The sequence below is a fragment of the Ammodytes marinus genome, assembly GCF_949987685.1.
Source record: "Ammodytes marinus genome assembly, chromosome: 23".
NCBI lineage: Eukaryota > Metazoa > Chordata > Actinopteri > Uranoscopiformes > Ammodytidae > Ammodytes > Ammodytes marinus.
The window spans coordinates 6,630,055-6,652,384 of NC_137227.1; the positions used below are offsets into that span (position 1 = coordinate 6,630,055).

Sequence of the window (22,330 nt, forward strand, 5' to 3'; positions counted from 1 at the left end):
AAACAACACACAAGGGCAAAAACAACAGGGTGTTGAGCTGTTAAAGACCTCACTGCAAACGTTTTTTTTCTCACGACAAAAATCCAAGCCATTGGAGCTGAAAGAACCGAGGTTAGCCAGTTAGCTGCCGTTAGCCAGCTAGCTAAAAAGACTAGCTGCAAAGAGGAACCATGGCTTACCTTCACTGTTTATAGCTACCAGACTGGTTGTCTGCACGGCGTCTCTACAGCCAAAATAACGTATGCATTGGTCTCTTTAAACACTGTAAACGTATTCATTCGACAGAATTGTACTTTCAGTAAGTCGCGCTCTATATTTTATTTATTATTTTTCTTCCCCTCTCCTCCAACGGTCGCAGCTGCGTATCAGTATGTGTCTGCTGGCTCCCAGTCGCTGCTCTCTTCTTGTTGTTTGTGTTTCGGAAACATGGCCGTCCGTGTGATACCACGTGACTGGACATTGACAAGCGGAGAACCAATGTTGTAGCAGGGCAAACACACCCCTATTTACAAGCCTGGGCTCCGTCGTGCACTGCAGTTTGCAACGGTTGTGTGTGGAGCGTCTCACTTCACTTGAGATGGGTTTAATAAACCAACAAGATGTAGAGGGGACACATTTAACATGCGTATCGTGTGTTGAAAATATTCGTTGAAAAGCGCCAGCTCGATGCAAATTCACGAGGCAGCAACATTGAGTGACGTTAACCTCTGGGGAAAAAAGTATTTTCATTAACTTTGCCTTCAGTAGTGTTTGACATAGTGTCATATTATGACTCATTAGCTATACCCTTGAAAGTTAACTGAATGCGGGGCATGTTGAGTGGGAATGTCGATCTGAGCATGTGCAGGTACTGTAGTGGAATACATTGTTGGGGTTAGCCAGAAGGGGGCAATGTCGAACAACAATGGCACTATAGTATTTTTTGCTGCAGACATGCATGGCTATATTTTATATGCACTTGAAAAGGGGGGAAAACTAAGTGGATGGGAAAATATTGAAGAAATGCATATATTACTTTTGAAAAAAGCTTTATTGTTGCAAGTTCTCCAACTTTTATCTTAATCCTAATTCAACTTCTGCAAAGTTAGAACATTGATAGTTATACATTTGTTTTGCATTTTAATAGTTAGAGGAGCTGAAGACAAAAATTAAGCAAATAAATCAGACCCAATTGAACAGTGGTGTGGCATTTAATTAGACATTTAAATATTACATTTAGAATAAGTTGACAATAGAATACATACAGTGGGGAAGGCATGACAAGCTACAAAGCAATTTAAAACTAGCCTACATTATTATTGTGGAGCATCAGAGCATAAATAATCTTTATATCCCAAAGCCTGTGGTTCTCTTTACGTTATTATTGTTGTATATTGTGCCTGGATCATGCTTATTCCAAAATAAAATGGGTTTAATTTACCACAAACAAAATGACACAACCTGTAGGTAAACAGGGCATGGGCTCAACAGCTCACCAACCAGGGAATTCAGCCATGAAGGTGATTATAATATTTTGTCCTTACAACATGTATATAAAAGCTGTAGATAAAAACATTTACAAAAGGTAGCATTTGTTGCAGGGCAGCTGTATTGAAGTGTCTAACAGGATACAATTCAACATGGTTCTTCGTTAGAGTCTTATTTACTCACTAGAAGGCAACAAACTGTTTGTGTGTTCAATCGACAGTTGGTATACCTTTGATGGTCTAATGACTGATGGAAAACTGAAACCAACATTTTGTTTGCATTTGTAAAATATGCTTAAGGCCAATTCAATTCAGCTATTAGAGCTGGGGTATATGATATCTGATTGGTCAAAGTTAACATGAGCTGACACTTTGGCCAATCAGAGCAAGGTTCTGATTCTCTGTTCTTATTGGCTGTTGGGACTGACTGTCCATTCACTTTGGCACAACTTTGTTGGTGTAGTAGAGCGTGTCAGGGAGGGACCATAGAGGAGGGACCAAAGAGAACAAGTGGAGCGATTGAGGTATTTGGATTCGAATCTCTATCCCAACTGCCATTTTCTCGCCAAACCCTCCACCCCAGCTTTAAGTATCATCAAAACATTTAGTTTGTACAAAAAGATTAAAAAAAGATTGCGATAATAATTTTTCATCAGACTGCATGAGTGACTTGGAGTTGTGTTTTGGCCTATTGTCCAGCTGGCCTCGGCTCCACATTTGTAAGGCTCCCAATGACTGATGGTGTAGGAGCCTGTTCTTGTTTTGCCAGGTGTTGACATCAATCACACAGGCCTGTCACTAGCAATGTGATGAAGGCTTTTTTTAGTTTGATCTTTTACCATATCAGCCTCATATGCCAATTGAACTCATTTAGATCACTGATGCCAAGAATAATTCTAGAATTACAAAATAATTACACACGTCAGTATGTCCTAATTGTTTGTGATTTATGCTTTCACACACAATTTGAACAGGAAAGCATACGTACGCCTGGCTGGCTGTACAGTTATTGTAGGATCAGATAGGTCAACCATCCAGCCAATAGAACCACCCTGAGCTGCTGCTGCTTGCTGCTTTGCATGCAGAGTCTCTCAGTCCAACAGTCGTTACACTTCACTAGATCATGACACATTAAACAGAAGTATTATTCCTCATCGCCACATGGATTTCCTTCATTCATTCTCCTTTTCTCTGCTGATAGCATCCCCGCTGGTGTGTGCCACAGTGTCCAGCAGCTTCAGAGAATGCAGCCATTTCTTCTACATGCAGACACCACCCGTAGTAGGGTCGAAGGCAAGCGGCCTAAAGAGGATCTGCCAGATGTATGCAGACCAACTGCGTTACGCCACCTTGTATGATGGCAGTCGTCGCCTCCCCCTTTTCTCAGCCTACATCTTTAAGAAGTCCGACGGCAAGAGGAGGGTAGACACACCGTGGATGTATGAGCCACAGGTATATATAGACAGAGAAATGTGATTTGGCATAGAATATTTTGTCATTTAGTATTTATCTTCAAGCTAAAAATAAGATCAGATGCATCAATATGTGGAGATATCAGCAGATACCTTCGCAAAACAACATTTTAAAAGGTTGAATTTGGGCGTACTGCTGGCTGCATTTTTGCCATTTACTTACTTAGGCAGAATTTAAAGTGTAATCAAGACAACACTTGTATGGAGCCCAGGACAAAACAAACAGCAATCCCCACCTGAGTCACCTTTTGACCACCCAAATATTCTTAGTTCTCTTTAAAGGAATACTTTTTATTTTATTTTTTTTGCTTTTTTGCTTCGAGTTAGGCCTAGGTGAGAAATGTTAATTCCACTCGAATGCTTTTAAGTTCATTACTGTTTGCAGCTGGTTAGCTTAGCTTAGCACAAAGACAGCTCTACACAAACAAACAAACATACAAACATACAAATTGATCATACATTTAAGATCTCTTGGCAAGAAAGCAAATATGCATATATCTATTTTTATTTTTAAAGAATAGCTAGAAAAAGAAAAACCAGGGGGCGCTATAAAGCTCAGTTGATAAGAATGTGATAACTAAGCTGACTTTGTGGATTGTTGCTCTTCATGCACTATGGCCAGTCATGTGCTCTTTCGGCGAATTTTCATTTTGATTTAACGTGATTATTATTGTTTTATTGTGAGCTTTATTTTATTGTAATTCTGTTAGCTTTTGCTTCTTGTTTCTCTAAGTTATGTACATTTCCACAGCTACTAAATAACCAGGTCGTCTAGTTGCATGTCAGTTGTTTTTTTATTTACAAAATGGTCATTGAAAACTGAAATCAAATATGAAATCATAAAAAAAGGAAAAACAAATGCTGAGGCCATAATTTGTGGTTGAAAATCCTCAGTGGCATTAGATATGAGACAAGTTGGAACTTTTTGAATGGAATCCTATTACAGTCAAAGATTGCATAAGCTGACTTTTAAGGCTTTTATTTTGCATTGGCTTAAAGCAAGGGAGCACTGCAATGTAAAACTTTCTCCACCAGATGACACCAAAGTAAACATTAAGTGTGCGGATCAAAATGATAAAACTTTCATTCCTTTTTCCCCTTGTAGCTGGTTTCTGGCGATGAGAGCGGCAACATGAGAACGCTTCCCCTGATTGACGACACCCCCCCTCTGATTCAGGACAGCCAGGCCGTGTTGGAAGACTACACGGACGCTGTGGAGTATAGACGCGGCCCTCTCAATCCCGACCTGCACCAGTCAGAGCCTAACGACAAATCCTCCACGTACACTCTGACCAATGTCGTCCCGCTGATCGTCACCTTGCTGGACACCTGCTGGAACCCGTACCTGGACGTCATCCGCCGTCGCCTCAACAACTTCTGCCACGGACAATCTTTCATGGTGACGGGGGTGGCTGGCTCCGGGGTGACCATCCAGCGAGATAAACGGGACCGCCTGGCAATCCCCAAACACTTGTGGCTGGCCTACTGCTGCCCCCGCTTTGACCGCAACGCGCCCTACGAGGTGAGGTTCATGTTCCCTAGTTATGGAGGCTACGCGCTGAACGAAAAGACCGAACAGAGTGTGGTGGAGGTCCCCGTTAAGACTCTAGAGAGCTTCCTGAAGAGCCAGGCAGAAACAGGCAGCGAGTTGACTATTTTCTACAAGGGCTGTGTGTCTGAAAACACCTTCAAGAAGAAGAGAGACCTGAGCAGTGTTCCAGTATGATGGGACATCTTAAACTGAATAGACGTTCATGGATGAAGCCTTTATGTTGAGACTGTATAAACAGGGCTTATTCAAATAAACTGTCACAGAAGCAGACCCGACTTCATGTGTTTGGGAATAAAGAGCCATGCCCTAACTAACACAGCTCTTCATTTAGCCTTAAAAGGGATTAGTTAAGATTCTAATTCATAGTTGCATTATATGGTGGTATAAAAGAATGGGCCATATCACAGGTGACAAAGTAACTCCATGGAAGTGTGACCGCACACTATTTGAAGCTTATTCCTTCTGGGAAATTAGCCTCTTACTGATATGTCAGTGCTGAACAAACGAAAGGTTCCATGTGTGGAAGTTAGGGAAGTACTGGGCCAACACCATGGCCGAAACATGAGAAATATGTACTACCACCACAAAGAAAAACAAGGTTTACTACCAAAACTTACAGAACCATGCAGCGCAGACAGGGCAAAAGAAGGTGTGCAAAAAAGCTGTGCAAACTTTTTCTCTATGGGTTTTTTAGCTCATAATGGTTAGCTGCATACCTCTGACATTCTGTAGTCCACTTGGAATGATCCAAGCTTTTCACAGGATGATCAGTGGATACAATACATCACATAAGAGACGCTACAGAGTGTTGAAAACATGCTAGAAAAGCTATGGATTCAAGCATTTATGACTTTTGAAACTAGCTAATGCTTATAACTTATACTGTAAATACATATGTTTTGATATCTTTGTATTGGTGTGAAGCGTGTTGATTACTGATTATGTTTAGATCAATAGTACATCTGTTAAATCATGAATAAAAACGATAAAACACCTGATTCGTCACATGCATGGTATGTTGAAGTGACGTGACCTCAGAATGCAATGTCTAGAGTCTCTCATAACACTGTCTTTGCTTTCAATCTGCCAATAATGTTTCGCCTGTTCATTTAATGTTTCCAGATTTCCTTGCAATGAAATGACATTGCGTGTTGTACTCTTTTGTGGGGGAGATCATTTCGAATGTATAACACAAAGGTTTGTATAACACACCAGAGAGCCTGATGTCAAGTTAGTGACTGGTAATACAAAGTTTAGGGTTCCTCTGTGAGCAAATACCCTAATTGTGTTACTGTTTGAACAAGATACACGGTTGCAGTTTAGTCAAATAGTATGTTTGACCAGCTAATCACTGGATTAAATACAATGGTTCATACTGCACTCTGTCATTTCCAGCTGATTGGGCTTCAGAATAATACTTTTGGTCAGCCAACTGCTCACCCATCTCTAACTCCTCTTTATCTTATAAACTCATGAATACATTTCTGTCATATGCATTTATTGATTTATATTATGTAAGACCATAGTGACATGAAGCTGTCTTACATGAGTGTTTGCAGTCATAACCATAACAGTGAGAGAATCCCAGAGGTGTAGTACAACGTTAGTCATTGCTCACCATTTAGGACGTTATGTGGCCACCTGGTGGTTTACAGACTCCTTACATCATGTTGCACTAGTTTAATGCAGCATTAAATATATGTGTTAATCTCTATAAACCGTAGGAAACTTGGACTAGAATTGTTCCTAACAGATTGTGTATTTGAGTAGTGCTTGACTGCAGGGGGTGAGTTGGTTTAAAGGGGTAGAATGAGTTCTATGGTATTCCTCACATGTGATGCTGATGCCTTTCCTATTGGTATAGGCCTATAACACTGCAGCTGCACCTCTCGCTGTGGGTGGATCTGCTCAGGTAGGTGTGAGAAGTTCATTGTTTTGCATGCCGACTCCTGATTACAGAGTGTACTGTGAAACCTGAGCTGCATGGGAAGGTGCATGGGAAGGTGTATACATTCAAGACACGTTCAATCATTCGTAGCAGCTCACAGAAACACGGCTCTAATTTAGATTTGACAGCTTTGACCCCCTCACCGAAGCCCACCCGGACTATGGCTCTCTGGGCTCAGACGGCCTTCCTGCTGGTCAACATGATGTTGTTGGAGGTGAGAGGGAGAGTGGAAGAGCAGCTCTCTCCGGAGTGCAGAGAATTCCTCTACATGGGGACGCCACCGACCGGGCTGCAGCACAAATCCCTCCAGTTCATTTGTCAACGCTACAACAAGAAGCCACGCTACGTGACGCTGTACAACACCGTGGACCACATACCCGTCTACTCGGCCTACACTTTCAAGCGCACGGAGGGGGAGAAATGTGTGGATGTCCCATGGATGTACGAACCTCAGGTAACTAAATAAGGTTGGACGTGATGTGCTAGAAAAAGTTCTTTAAATGTCATGCTCATTCTCGGGTAAAACGTTTTTTAATTTTGGTTTCTACTAGCGTCTGTTTTCATGGTACATTGTCAAAAAAACTTTCATATTTCTCAGTGCCATGGTTGAATCTCTTCTTTTTAGCCTCTCTTTGAAATGTTCTGTTTTAGAGCCTGTCTCTTTAAGCCCCGCCTTCCAAAAAACAAAGTCTGCTCTGATTGGCCCTGCATCTAACTGCCAGTTAGATTCAGGGGTATCTGGGCGTGTGCTTATCACAGAGAGGTGGCTTCTCCCCTTGTGACATCATATATGGAAAAATAAAAAAAATCTCAACTGAGTGTTTGAACAGAAAAGTGGCAGTTGAAAAAAAGAGAGAGGGATGTTTTTCTCATACTATGGGAGTCTCTAGTGTTAGGCCTTTCACACCAAAAAGAACCATGAGTCAGTTCCGGGCTGGTGCTGGGGCCAGTTCAAAACTGGTTACAGCCTTATACCAGTTATGAACCGGTTGGTTTCACAACGACCAGAGCCAGCCATGGAGCCGGCAAGAGAGCAACGTCATGACGTCACTGTAAACGTGTGTCGCTGCTCTCGTGGCTAACGCTAAAGCTAGCGCTAGCTTTAAGCACAACAACAGCGGCGAATACGTCTTATTTTTACACGTGTTGGCTCTCACTTTATCTGTGTATGTGTGTGTGTGTGTGTGTGTGTGTGTGTGTGCGTGTGTGTCTCCGTTTGTCGCGCTGCTTGGCTCAGTGGGCTATGTGTTTATGCTGTGAAGGTGCTGCCTGCTTCAGCGTTTACTTTCATGTTACTTCAAAATAAAAGCCAACTCACGTTTGTCCAGTGAAATGCTAATGTGAAGCCAGTGAAATGATTTTAAAGCTCCCATATTATACACTTTTTGGTACTATTATACACCATATTATATGGTCTTAGTGGTCCCTAATATGTTTTTCTTTAATTGTTTGCTGAAAAAAACTTTCAGATAATTTATTGTACTATGCTGATGTTCAGCTAATCTCACAATGGCCTATTTTTTAAAAAGAGCTGCAGCTCCCCTCGTAAATATACAATCTTTGAGCTCCCCCGCCCCCTGTCCGGAAGCGAAGCCAGATAGAGCTGTTAAGCGGAAGTGGCGGAATTACGGGGCATGGGGCCTATCGGCTGAAAAAAAATGTATGGGAGTCTATGGAAAGTAATCTACTATTTTCTGGTCCCAGTCATTAAATGCCTTGGATTACATATATGTTTTGTATGGGTCTAAATGATAATTTTTCATGTGAAGAGTTTGACGGTATGTTGTATGATTATTCGTCTAACGGCTTTTGAAATTTTTTTACGAGAACAACTACAAGTCTTGTTGCCTCTGTGACGTCACCTCAACACATTCCCTCCACTTCTCGACTGACAGTGCTAATGCTAATGCTAATGGCTGGCGTGGACAACGCCAACAATCTCCCCACTCGAGAAATTTAAACTCTCCACATGTCCACTTGTGTAGTGGTTTTCGCCACGCTGAAGACTTTTGTCTTGTCATTGAAAGAAGGCGGTAAAGTGCATTAAAGACACAGCCATGTTTCTGAGCTAAGCGGATGCGAGTGGTGGTGACTTATATCATAAGTGTCAAGAGCAGCAAAGAGCTGTAGTCCACAAAAGCGCTCTGCACAAAACCTGACCGTATCCAGCTTCTACTCGCTAAATTGTTCCATTCTTTGCACGAAAAAATACCATCTAAATCCATACAAAACATATGTGTAATCGAAGGCATTTCATGACTGGGACCAGAAAATAATACATTTCTTTCCATTGACTACCTTTGTAATTTTTCGAGCCGATAGGCCCCATGCCCCGGAAGTAAGGGACTTCCGCTTAACAGCTCTATACGCCTCGCCCTCTGTCTGTCAGGGCCGTGGACCAATAAGAAATAGGGGTGTGGGCTGCACAGTGGAAGCTTCTGGCTTTCCAGTTTGTGAGGTCAGAAACGAGGAGAATTCTGACTGGAGTATATTGGGGGGGAGGGGTGGGGGTTTCAGAAAGGGGGAGAGTGAGAAAAGGAGAGATTGTTATTTTTTTTTATATTTTGGCAGTCTCTAGGCACACCGTGGAGCCATGGATATGTTAGAACACATTTAAAAAGTGCATTTAGCATAATATGTGACCTTTAATGTGAAGCCGCAGCCTTAATGCTCTATTTGTAACTAAACTGCTGCACGCTGATCTAAAGATAGTGTTTTTCAATATAGAAAGCCGTGTCTCTGGCATTACCGGTGGTGACACAAGTTTATTTTGCAAAAACAGGACCCATACAGCGTATTTTCGCCGGTCAATTTGATCGCTACGTTCGGTAATTATGTTTACGTCTCGTAGTAGCGGTGTTTTTAAATATGGCGGGCATGAGGTTTGAGTTGGTCTGGTTGGTCAGGATAATCCCTCCCCCGGCCGCTGGCGCAAGCAGTTCTTACCTCAAACCCTGCTCAATCCTGGGGTTAGAGTTGAACCGGTTTTTACAGCCCGGAGCCGGCTCTCTGGCGTTGTGAAACCAAAACACTGGCTCTAGCTCCGAACTAGCCCGGAACTAGCTCCGATTTTGCGGCGGTGTGAAAGGCCTATCTAGTGACACCACACAGGGAACCCATATTAATGTTGAAAAATCATGAAAAATCGCATTTTGCAATAGGTGACCTTTAACATGAACAGCATGCTGGCCTACTTTTCCATACTGAAATCATGTTAGTATTCTCGAGCAAGTGCTTTATCTCATGCAGATGTTGTGTGGTCCCATTGTAACATTCTACTCTCATCCTCTCCTTTGCTCTGGCTCTGTCTGTCATACCCACACAGCTTTCCACTACCGCCGATACCGATGAGATGCAGCCTTTCCCACTTGAAAACGCGCACATGAACTTCGAAGACGCCCAAGCCGTGCTGGACGATTACACCAACGCCATCCACTACGAGCGGGGCACCCTCAACCCGGACCTGCATCAGGAGGACATCGACGACAAGGCCTCCACGTACACCCTCACCAATGTGGTGCCCATGGTGCCCGACTTCAGCAACAGGGTCTGGGACAAGCAGGAGGACATTATCCGCAAACGGCTCAACAACTACTGCCTGGGAAAGGCTTACATCGTCACAGGCATCACCACCTCGGGGAAGATGATACGCCGGGAGAACATCAACCGCATCGCAGTGCCCACGCACCTGTGGTCGGCGTATTGCTGCGTGGACTACGACCACAACATGCCCTTCAGCGAGCGCTTTAAGTTCCCGTCCTTCGCTCACTACGGCCTGAACGAGGCGGAGAACAACGAGGTGGTGGAAACCTCCGTCGAGAAGCTGAAGGAGTTCCTCAAGAGGACCACCTATGTAGAGGGGAACTTTCAGATCTTTGTGGGTGACTGTGTCCCAGCAGCCAGCCAGTAGAAACTGAACAAGCAAATATTCAGCTATGAGGCAGCGATGTGCCATTTTGCCTCAAAGCCTCTGAAAACCTGGTCTAAAATAGTAAAAAAAAAATCAATATATCATCAATGTTGGGTTATCACAATAAGCTTTTACACTAATCTGATTGAAAGTAAATGTTCATAAATATTTAAAAAACTTTTTAGAAGGATTTTGTGGATTTGGTAATGTTGGTCAAGTTCTTTATCTTCGGAACACCAGCAGGCACTTTGACACGTCATAGTAAGAGAAGCACAGATGTTTCTGATAACCTGATAACAATGGCTCTGTTCAAGCATCTCGGTAAGCCTTGGCAGTGTGACGGTGAGTCAGCGTGCACAATAACCGGACCATCGAACTGAAACGGCTTATTGGATTCAGAATAGATGAATTGTATTATTATCCCCTGTGATTTTCCTGCCATGAAATGTCAAAATGTCTGCGCCGACAAGTCTTATCATTTGGTGGAGATAGAAAACATGGAACTTGTCTCTTGTAACAACATACACTCACTTAGTCTGCACATGTAACAATGTATACCTGCTTTGTCAAATTTGCAATATTAAACCTTTGAAAAATGTAAATCATCTGTCTTTGAATCTTACTTTGACACATTCAAGAACATTCCTTTGATATAATGGGACTTCATATTACAAGTAACACATTTATATGAAAGCTATACTCTGAAATTAGCACTTTAAGGCCTCTTTTGGATCTGATTCCATAATTCTCAGCTTTTATCCTTTTTTTTTGTAGGCCTACATTAAAACAGTCACATATTATTTCAGAATGCTACTATTATAATTTATCTCACTTATGGTCACATAGCCTTTTTCATGGGGCTGCTGCCACCTGCACTCGTCATGAAATATATACAGACTCTTGATAATTGGTATTCTCACTTGGTAACTGTTCTCTGACACATGGATAGCAATACAGTTTCACCCAGACATAAAATATTTTTAAAGATGTATTTTCTTAATTTAACACAAAACTGAATGCAAAACTTATAGCTATACAGTCCCCTCCATAAGTATCGGAACAGTGAGGCCAATTCTTTTATTTTTGCTGTAGACTGGAAACATTTGGGTTTGACACCAAAATATGAATATGAGACAATAGATCAACATTTAAGCTTTCATTTCCAGGTATTTACATCTGGATCTGATACACAACTGAGAAGATAGCATTTGTTGTAAAGGAACACCACATTTTTAGGTGAGCAAAAGTATTGGAACAGATAGACTTAAAATAAATTAAAGTGAATAAGACTTAATATTTTGTTGCAAATCCTTCGCTTGCAATAACTGCATCAAGCCTGTGACCCATTGACATCACCAAACTTTTGCATTCTTCTTTTGTGATGCTTTTCCAGGCCTTTACCGCAGACTCATTCAGTTGCTGTTTGTTTTGGGGGGTTACACCCTTCGGTCTCCTCTTTAGCAGGTAAAATGCATGCTCTATAGGGTTTAAGTCTGGAGATTGACTTGGCCAGTCTAAAACTTTCCATTTCTTGCCCCTGATGAACTCCTTTGTTGTTTTTGCAGTTTTTTAGGGTCATTACCTTGCTGCATGATGAAGGATCTTCCAATCAGTTTGGTTGAATCTTTCTTTAAATTGGCAGACAGAATGTTTCTGTAAACTTCTAAGTTCATTTTGCTGCTGCCATCATGTGTTACTGTGTTGTTGTCAAGATGAACCTTTACCAAAGTGATGGAAAGGCTAAAGTTTGGAGAAAGAAAGGATCTGCTCATGACCCCAAGCATACAAGCTCATCTGTGAAACACGGTGGAGGCAATGTCATGGCTTGGGCTTGCATGGCTTCTTCTCGGATGGGCTCATTAATCTTCATTGATGATGGCAACAGCTAAATGAACTCAGAAGTTTACACAAACATTTTGTCTGCCAATTTAAAGAAAGATGCAACCAAACTGATTGCAAGATTCTTCATAATGCTAAAGATAATGACCCAAAACACACTGCAAAAACACCAAAGGAGTTAATCAGGGTCAAGAAAGGGAAGGTTTTAGACTGGTCAAGTCAACCTCCAGACTTAAACCCTATAGAGCAAGCATTGTACCTGCTAAAGAGGAGACTGAAGAGAGTAACAACTGAATAAGGCTGCGGTGAAAGCCTGGAAAAGCATCAAAAAGGAGGATTCAAAAGTTTTGTGATGTCAATGGGTCACAGGCTTGATGCAGTTGTTGCAAGCGAAGGCTTTGCAACAAAATATTAAGTCTTATTCACTTTAATTTATTTTAAGTCTATCTGTTCCAATACTTTTGCTCACCTAAAAATGTGGTGTGGGACTGTATGTGCACAGCTTGAGGAAAGGTCTAATTTTTTCACAAGAGAGTACCAAGTCAGCAGCGCTTTTCCCTCTGCAGCTCATAGTAATAAAATCCTCTCTATGATTGATAACATTCACTGCTCTTAAATGACTGCTACAACCCTTGTGGCATTTTGAATATATGGAAAATACTGTACAATGGGAGACCAGTTCGCTCATGGCACAGGGGTGTGTTGAGCCTGATAGAGCTGGGACAGACAGCTTTACTTCAGTGACTTCAGTGGGGTTTGCAGTGGTGCTTTGCAGGTTAGAAAGAGACGTAGGAGCATACGCAGAGAGGTCAAGAGGGACATAAAGGCTGCAAGACCGAGGGAAAGAAAACCTCCGTCATGATACCTGCTTCAGAAAACCGTGCATTGGCCCTGGCAGCTGTGGTAACTGTGCTGACCTGTGTGTTGCTCCAGGGGGCCCATGCCGGAGTGGTGGGGGACTTCAATCACGCCGAGCGCTGCAAGGACTCTCTGTTTATGGGCACCCCTCCCCGAGGCTACCTCAGCAGCGGCTATAGCAAGATCTGCCAGAGGTACGAGGACAAGCCCCGCTATGTCACCCTGTACGACCCCCACAGACACATCCCCATCTATTCTGCCTACACCTTCAAGAAGTCCGACGGGGAGAAGAAGGTGGACTTCCCATGGATGTTTGAGCCCCAGGTGGGTATTCTTTCATGTTTTTTTTTACCCATTTTATTTGACTTTTATTTAAAAACAGGCAAGTTCTTATTTATTGCGGCCTGACAAGTGACAAAGCCACTTTGGTATACTATAGGTAAGTGGGTTAGGTTTTCTTTCTCTGTGGGCCTACATGTAAAAAGCAGTCATACATTTTGCTATCATATTTGTAGTGACATATCTTATGCAAATATATCAGTTACATTGATGCAGTATTTCACTATGTATCCAAATGCAGTATACATACAAGTATTTTATGAATTCACAACTAAGGAGAAGTTTATGGGGCAACAAAGTAAGCCTGAGATAGGCTGCTTTATTGGCTATGTATAGTATTTCAAAAGAAACACTGTTGCCTTGACCATTTATGATCTAGTACGTAGTTATGCAAATGTGTCGCTTGCAAATGTGTTTTATGGGAATGCGTCAAATTTTCTCATTGTGAAAGGAGCTTCAACTCTTCAGAATGACCAAAACTAAGTTTCAAGCCACATTGTGCTCTTTCTATTGTCTCTGCATCTATAGCTGGCCTCAGATAAGAGCAGCAGTAACATGGAGCCCTTCCCCCAGTCGTCAAACATGCACATGAACTTTGAGGACAGCCAGGCGGTCCTGGAGGACTTCGCCGATGTGGTTCAGTACGAGCGTGGCCAGCTGAATCCTGACGAGCACCAGGCAGACCCCATGGACAAAGCCTCCACCTACAGCTTGACCAACGTGGTGCCCCAGATCAGGGAGTTCAACCTGGGTCCTTGGTCCGAACACCAGGACATCATCCGCAAACGTCTCAACAACTACTGCCGCGGCAAAGCCTTCGTCATCACCGGAGTCACCACCTCCGGCCACACCATCCGCCGCAACAACCTGGACCGAGTGGCCATACCGGAGTATATGTGGTCGGCCTACTGCTGCACCGAGTTCGACCAAAACGCACCCTACTTTGTGCGCTACAAATTCCCAGTGTTCGCAGCTTACGGGCTGAACGATCGGGTCAACAATCACATGGTGGAAGTCCCTCTCAAGAACCTGGAGAAATTTCTCAAGGGCAGGATGGACGTGGACAAGAACTTTCAGATTTTCTACAATGACTGTGTGCCAGATAACTGAGATGGAGTGGGTGGGATCTCCGTTAGGATTGAAGTTTAAAGTGTGTCACAGTAGAAAAGGTTTAGGATTCTTGCAGCTGGAAATATACATGAAACTAAGATGATGTGTTGTCAAATTATATTATATATGGTAAGCAATAAAATAGATTAGAGTCCGTCTAATTCAGTCTGAATGTCCATATAATTACTATCAATTAGGCTTTAATTTTCTTGAATAATCTGAATAATTTGTTCTGTGTAAAATTTAAAGAAATAGCAAAAAATAACTGAAACCAATGGTATAAAATATTTAAACATTTAAAGTTTACAATCACACAAGACGGAGAAAAGAGGCCAATCTTCATATTTGCGAAGCTGTAACCATATGATATTTAGTGTGTGTGGTTAAAAATTAAAAGTCAAATATAATTCGGTGTTAAATTATATAAATATTAGTGGTAAAACCCCCTTTGCAAAGCCAAACGTCATTCATTATCTTACAAATTATATCTACAATACTGAAGAAAAAATCATGTGCTATTAAATGCTTATGAATGTTTGATTGTTGACCCTTAATCTGCATATTGACCACATGGAATACAATTTAAAGCATTTTACTTTTATCTAAATAAATCATTGAAGTTAATACGTAACTTATGAGAACATTTGATTATCAGCAGGAGCAAAAATAAAGAAATTGATCATCAAGAAGTTTCATCAAATTATTTTTTAAATGTGTTGTCATTGGTTTCCTCCACAGGGTGGCACTACAGCTCATTTTATATCATGAATGCCAATGCAGTTCACAAGCCTGTCCCAAAAAGACACTTTTTACATCACATATAGATGGAAATCCCACATGTATAGTTCACACAGACAAAATATAATTAATTAGAAAGTCAGAAAAAGAAATAAGTCCATCATCGCTTAGTTTATGTTACTTTCTTTGCAATCTGAGGCATGCACAGGTTATAAAATGAGGACTGATCAAGAGATGACACTTTTTTCCACACCACCCACCCCTGCCTCTGCAGCTCCGTCCTCTCCAGTTGACAGCCATAGTAGTGAGGGTCAACCACCAGCAGGTAGCTCCCTTTGTCCCCAGTGCACACCCCAAATATGCCCTTGGAAGAGTTGTCCCTGTCCCCTCCCATCATGACCGGAGACCCATGCCTCTCAAAGTGCTGATGGAGCTCTTCCACTGCCACCTGCTCCAGCTCTGCTCCTCCTCCTCGAACATGCACCAGCTTACAGGGGACATCGTAGAAATAGTCGAGGACCACGGAGGCTTCAAATGTTCCTATCCACTCCCTGGAGCACGAGAACAAGCCTGGTTTGTCCTCCACGTCGACCAAGGCTTGCTGGATCTCTGGGAGGCTTGGTGGAGGCCTGTGTTGTTGGTCCTTAGTTGGCAGACAGCAGTTGTGGCAAAGCCAGGAAGCAATGGTCTGAAGAGTGCGGTAGCCACAGCCCCAGCCTCTGTCATCTTGTCCATCACAGCCATAATGGAAGTAGAGATAGTCACCTTTTATCATAGAACATTTCACAGGGTCTGCAAGTGGACGGGGAAGATCAATTTGGACATTCTTTGATAAGGCGTTGGTCTTCTTATTAGTCTTCCCCTCTTCAGCTCCACTTCCTCCCCAGTCAATCTCCTCAGATTCCACCGCTGCAAGCTTTGAATCCATTTAAAACAATTTATATCTACTTACAAATGGTCCCAGCTGCTCATTATGGGTTATTCGTCCGAAAATCTCATGGTGTAACTGCAATAACAGTCCCTCCAGTGCACTTGCAACAATACTTCAGTTCCGCCTTAGCAGTTCCCACTACTGACGATTATGCCTTCAGGGGCTTTTCCTTAGCTCCGGTCCATGCATGCGAATATACATTTTCGTAATTTTTAGTTGTTTGAAAGTGTATTTCTCTCAGCAAATCCGTTATTGTTTTATCTAAAAAAGTAAGGTCTGATTTTGTGTTAGTGTTTAATTGTGTTGTCAAATTGGAATAGCATGCGCACATTTTGCTTTGATATAGTTTGGGAGATTTCGTAGTATATCCTCTTTTTTATAAGGCCTATCTATGAGTATACCCATAAACTGTATGAGTAGCCTATACCGCATAAATATGTATATATTTTTTTTAAGTCACAATGAAAGATATAATCGTTTAAAGTCACATCTTAACTAGGTATTTGTCTGTGAGTATCAAAGTTCCCATATTTTTAGCGGTCTTTGAAGATGGCAAACGGGCTTTGACAGTGCACGCGAGCACAACACACCTGGCTGTCATTAATTTGACGCTAATTAATAAACAACTAGCTTGTTTTCTCGCTACAAAAAAATGGCGTCCCGAGTGAAATATACAAGCTTCGTCCCTTTATTTGTGGTTTTGCTATCCGTGAGAGACGTTTATTTTGCTGAAAAAATAAATGTAGGAACTCCAGACAGCGTCGGACTAGAAATAAAATGCGGAGAAGTCAAAGTGAGAATCACCGTAACGCGATTTTTTTTCGAGGAGAGACATGTTCCGTTCAAAGCCGAGTATCTTCGACTTGGTGCCAACTCAACACAGCAGAGTTCTTGCGGACCAGAGGGACAGGTGTTTGGGTCTGAAATGGTCATCTCTGCTGGGCTACGAGAATGTGGGACTGAGTCCAGTGTAAGAGAACGTTTTTTTACATTTTTTATTTAATGAGCGGTCAGCGAAGAAAAGTTGGAAGTGAATATAAAATTATGAAAGATATTTAAACTAATTCCTTACTTTTTAGAAAAGATACAATTGTATTCATGCCAAAATAAATAGTTTTGCCAAGTAGTTCCAAAATGACAGAAACAAAAATTATTAAAACAATTGAAATATAAAATAAAAAGTGTTATAATTATAATATTTTTTATGAAGTATGAAGTAAAAGCAAAGAAACAGTGCCTCACAGAAAGAATAGATACCCTGAGATGGTGACAAGTCATATTGCACAAAGTAGCCTATCTTTCAAGTTTAAAACAGGCCTACTAATTGCACATAGTTGTGAATACAATACTGTACATGATATTAAATTATGACATACGTGATCAACTTTCATTTTATGCACAATAATACAAAAACTATAATATGTAGCCTATGCAGTGGATGTGAGGAATTTTTCATATTTTACGGAACAATTAATTTCTTTATGGTTGATAGGTTCACGGTGAGTGGATAGTGTATTCCAACCAGCTGGTACTGTTTCCGGCTGTGGTTCCCACCACTACAGGCAGTGTGATAGTTCGAAGGGCTGCTACTGTCATACCTGTCGAGTGCCATTATAAGAGGTAAGTCAGGAGCCATACTGCATGCTTGTACACCTACGGAGTACACGTCACAATATGAACACAGGTTCATGTTTCTTATGCTGCTTCATATGTTATTGTCAAGATTTGCAGCTAGCTTCCATCAACATTGACGTTATAACCTGTCTCTTTCCTTTGTGTGAGCACAGAAAGCAGACGGTGCATGGAGAACCAATAACCCCAACCTGGCTACCGATGACATCCACTATCAGTGTATTTGGCCTTCTACACTTCTCCCTTCGTACCATGGCAGGTGAAAACAATAATAGAAACTGGGTGGACGATTTTTCTTATAATCTGGCCATATTGTTTCAATCTGTTGTCCATGTGAAATGTGGACAGAAAATAAAAGTCTGTCTGTTCCTATGCAGAGGACTGTAGCTCTGTACGTAGTTCGTCAGTGTATCAGCAGGGGGAAGCAGTGTTTTTGGAGGCCAGTGTGGAGGCCCCTCTGCACCCTCCTCTAACTGTATATGTGGACTACTGCGTCGCTACACGGGAGCCTGACCCTCTCTCATTGCCAAGCTACAAGTTTATCAAGCATGGGTAAGTCTTTCCTTCTTTTTTTTCTTTTAAGATATTTTTTGGCATTTTTATGCTTTATTGATAGTGTAGAGACAGAGTTGAAATGGGGCAGAGAGGGGAGAGACATGCAGAGAACGACCGCGGGCTGGAATCGAACCCGGGTCCGCTGCTGGCCGAGGCCCATGGGGGGGGGACGCCCTACCAACTGAGCTAAGGGCGCCCCCAAGTCTTTCCTTCTGACTGAAAAAATATAACACTCATCTGTGGATGGATAGTATATTGAACTCCCATTACAACATAAGGTTATTTATTATACTGCACAGTGCTCAATCCAATTCAAACAATGTAAGATTAAATGTACTGTATCCTGGTAGCCAAGTTAGGTCATCTTTTAACATTTAGCTGTCTACGTTGGAAGGGAAGCTAGGTTGGACCCTATCCCTTTTTATGGAATAATTTCTCCATTACAGATACCTTATAGACAGTGTATTGCCAGGGTCGTCATCCAAATTCCTCCCAAGGGCGCAAGACAACAGACTGTGCTTCAGTGTCCAAGCCTTCCACTTCAGCAATGATTCTAGGAAACAGGTAATGGCTTTTTGGACAGCCATTGCCATTGAAGATGTATTTTCATATAAAGTCAAATAAAAGTTTTTTTTAATTGCCTTGGAATGAGCGTTTTACATCTACATACGAGCACCATGTTTTTACAGTAGCACAGAATGGACAAACTTAACAGCCATACGCGTTTTAATATACAGTGGGTGTCCAGCGGAAATGCACCTGTTGAAATATTAAGTACTATATAAATAATTAAATACATCATCACTTGATATTGTGGGAAGACTTGAGGCAGGCTTTAGTAACTATCCTTTCCTTGAAGGCCATCGTAGTTTCTGTAAATTCTCTGAATGGGAGGGGTAGGGACGGAGCCTTGCAATCAAATATTTCACCACTAGATGATGCCAAAATACACCTTTACTGCACAATTCAACATACCTTACTTTGCTAAATTGTCTTTATTGCTTATATTGTTGAGATGAATCTTGCATCAAATATAAATACATTTGTCTTTTTTCCACTAGATGTTCATCAGCTGCCACCTTACGGCCACTCTGAAACAAAACTCACACAGCCACCTTGATAAAGCCTGCTTCTTTCATGGGTCCACATTCAGGTAAGGCAGCCAAACTGTTGGTGACCCTCAGTTGTGCAATCACTTCAAAATGATATGGTCTTATATGGGAACTATCCAGTTCCAGCTTACAACATTTACTGAATTGTATTGTATCTGCTGAGCTGATGTGTATTATCAGGCTGGTTCTCTGTCATTCAGCTGGCAGGCCACAGAGGGAGACAATGCTTTATGTGAATGCTGTGACTCTGATGACTGCTTTAAACGGACCGAAGACAAGAACAGTGGACACCGACTTGAACCAGATACAGGTTGATCAGCCCTTTACAAATGCAACCTAAACAATCTTGGGTTATTTTTGCCAGCTGTGCTGAATGCAAATGATAGCATGAGCATAGCAATTTGTGTATATGATGTGTACATAGTAGCCTGTGCAATGGTATGGTCACTAACTTTATGTATTTTTGGCAGAAAACAAGCACGAGGAGGACACAGCAGTTGGACCACTTCACACCCTGCCACGCTCCCATTGGACAGGCCGTCTGTCAGTCCATCGCCAAGGTGTTTGAAAATAAAGCATCAATCAATCACATATTGTTTTTTTCTCATAAGTCATTATAAAAGTTGAAATTTGGATGATACAAAAATGATTGTTGGAAGCCATGAATGGCCATACAAGCTTTAATTGGCTCTACTGACAATTGATTACTTCAATGCACCTACAAAACCCCCTTTTAAAAGGCCCTAAATGTGACTATAACCTTCAAAAAGCTCCCCTACACAACACAACCAACTGCAGAAAGAAAATGTTTGTGGAAAATATGAAACTGCTATTATGTAAACAAAGTAATAGATTTGAATAGAATAATGTACAAAGAGTTATTTCTTTTAGCAAAATATGTGCTTATCATCCCAAACAGTTTCAGGCAACTGATACTATCCAATTTTGTTTCTGTAAACTTCAGTTTTTCTAACTACAATGTCCCACTATAACCTCCTTAACGCTCTGTGTCTGCATGTAGCATAACACATCCCTGTTGGATGCCAGTGCAGAGAGCCAGTGCTGTTCCGGTCGAGGATGCACCTTAACCAAAACAGGTCAGTCAGTGATGCATGTCCCTTTGAGGAAGTTGTCCCGGACCCCACGAAACACAAACAGAACAACTCAGACCAAATGCCAAAGGGATGGTTTAGTTTTGGTAAATTATAATGTATTTTCAAATGACAAGCGAATACTGTATTTGTGGGCAGGATTTTGGTCATCTTCGGAGAGCCAGACCAGATGAGAGACATGAATGAAGAATGTGTAGTTTTTTTCAGTCAGCCATGAAAAAAAACCTACGAGGAATTTCCACAAATAGGTTTTAAAGACCCCAATGGAGCCTAAAATATCTCTGGGGCAACAAGCAAGTGCACTAGAATAAACAGACATTTGAGTAAGAATGGGACAGCTACCTGGCCATATACTGTATATGCTTTACATTCCCTGGAGGAAATGTAAGGGACCAAATAGGAAACCTCTCAGATTTCAGGACTACTGTTTTTAATAATTTTTTAAAATTATGTTGATCTTGGGTTTTTATGCCTTACGTCTTCTCCAACCGTTTAAGGATGACCTTGTAAGATGGTATAGGCAGGTGGACTAAGAATTCACAAGTTACCTTAACCATGCTCAAGGTGTGAACATCCCATCGTTTGATGAATGGCTTCGTCCACCACGTTTTATTTATATACTTATAATTTGTTTTGCCTAGCACATTATGAAACATAATTGCCTCTTGCATTGTGTTCACCATTGTTTACTTTTGGAAAATATGGAGAAGAATGAGCAAGACCAAGGCACAAGGGAGAGCCTAAAAAAACAGCTATGGCTTTACATTTTGAAAGCACACATATACTAATCAGATTATCACTTATTGTTAGACAAGCTTATTTGGCCAGTAAAATGTCATTTTCTTTGTTTTTATATGCATGTGGTAAATAACCCAACCAGACAAATAGCAGTCAAATTCAATGTGTTCACCTCTAATAAGACATTATTTGTCATATATATGTATTGCTTCATAAACTTCACAATAATACATTACATTACATTACATGTCATTCAGCAGACGCTTTTATCCAAAGCGACTTACAACTGGAGCACACATTCATAAACCAATAGATTTAGCTACTACGCAGGGTGCTGGCTAACTATCAGTACAATACAAATGGAGGTGAAAGGTTTAGGTGAAATGTGAACCTGCATTTCAAGCAGTACAGAGAGTACAGTCATGGCCAGCAAGTCAGGGAAATAACTGGACCGCCAAAAGAGGAGGGATGAGTGTCAGGTGGAAATAACAAGTGGTTAGACCTATAGGATAACAGAAGGTGTGAGGCTAGCAGCAGCTAGGCCAAAAAAATACCACAGAAGGCAGCCTGGCAACAGGGAGAATAGATACAAGCCGAATAATTGTGAAATGTCCAAAGGGGCATATTCTTTGGTGGCAAGGGTAAAAAAAAAAATCTGCGAAGGATGTCGTGTAGATTTCAGAGGGTTACATGCTACAGTGTTTAAGGCAGGTAGGGTTAAGTCCTACTTAAGAGCAATGCTTTGAAAATTAACTAGAAAAAACAGAAGTTGTCATTTTCAATATTGTGTCTATTGTATTCTATCATTTTGGAACCAATTTAAACAAGAGTATTTGGCTGTGCAGTAAAACGGTACTCTCGGTCTTGGGGACCAATGATTGAATTCCTGCAAAACTAATGACATTCCCATCAGCCCATCGGCGTTTGCATGTAGCACAGGGAAACATTAAGCCTTACACAGCTGCTAGCATGGCTTCAGGCTCTCACCTGCCTACTACATGATGCCACATGAATGTGC

The 22,330-nt window shown here is 41.6% G+C and overlaps 4 protein-coding genes across 13 annotated transcripts in view; 2 read left to right on the forward strand and 2 right to left on the reverse strand.

The window, feature by feature from the left end:
• Window positions 1-374, reverse strand: part of gigyf1a (GRB10 interacting GYF protein 1a) — a 30,642-nt gene extending 30,268 nt beyond the window's left edge. For all 10 annotated transcript variants that reach the window (XM_080052305.1, XM_080052313.1, XM_080052312.1 and 7 more), the window contains exon 1: window positions 180-374. The gene's annotated coding sequence lies outside the window, so the exon portion shown is untranslated. The remainder of the gene's footprint in view (window positions 1-179) is intronic.
• A 6,224-nt stretch (window positions 375-6,598) lies between these two features.
• Window positions 6,599-10,348, forward strand: LOC307269451 (endonuclease domain-containing 1 protein-like; the record flags this gene model as incomplete). Its single annotated transcript, XM_080052419.1, has 2 exons — window positions 6,599-6,892; window positions 9,764-10,348. The coding sequence occupies 2 exons, from the start codon at window positions 6,599-6,601 to the stop codon at window positions 10,346-10,348; spliced, it is 879 nt and encodes a 292-aa protein (XP_079908545.1).
• Window positions 10,349-12,954: 2,606 nt separating this feature from the next.
• On the forward strand, window positions 12,955-14,494 carry LOC307269453 (endonuclease domain-containing 1 protein-like; the record flags this gene model as incomplete). The annotated part of the gene is made up of 2 exons (XM_080052421.1): window positions 12,955-13,369; window positions 13,913-14,494. Exons 1-2 carry the CDS (start codon window positions 13,046-13,048, stop codon window positions 14,492-14,494), a joined length of 906 nt encoding a protein of 301 aa, XP_079908547.1. The 5' UTR covers window positions 12,955-13,045.
• Window positions 14,495-15,404: 910 nt separating this feature from the next.
• On the reverse strand, window positions 15,405-16,184 carry ufsp1 (UFM1-specific peptidase 1; the record flags this gene model as incomplete). Its single annotated transcript, XM_080051575.1, has 1 exon — window positions 15,405-16,184. Exon 1 carries the CDS (start codon window positions 16,158-16,160, stop codon window positions 15,405-15,407), a length of 756 nt encoding a protein of 251 aa, XP_079907701.1. The 5' UTR covers window positions 16,161-16,184.
• Between the last annotated feature and the right edge of the window lie 6,146 nt (window positions 16,185-22,330).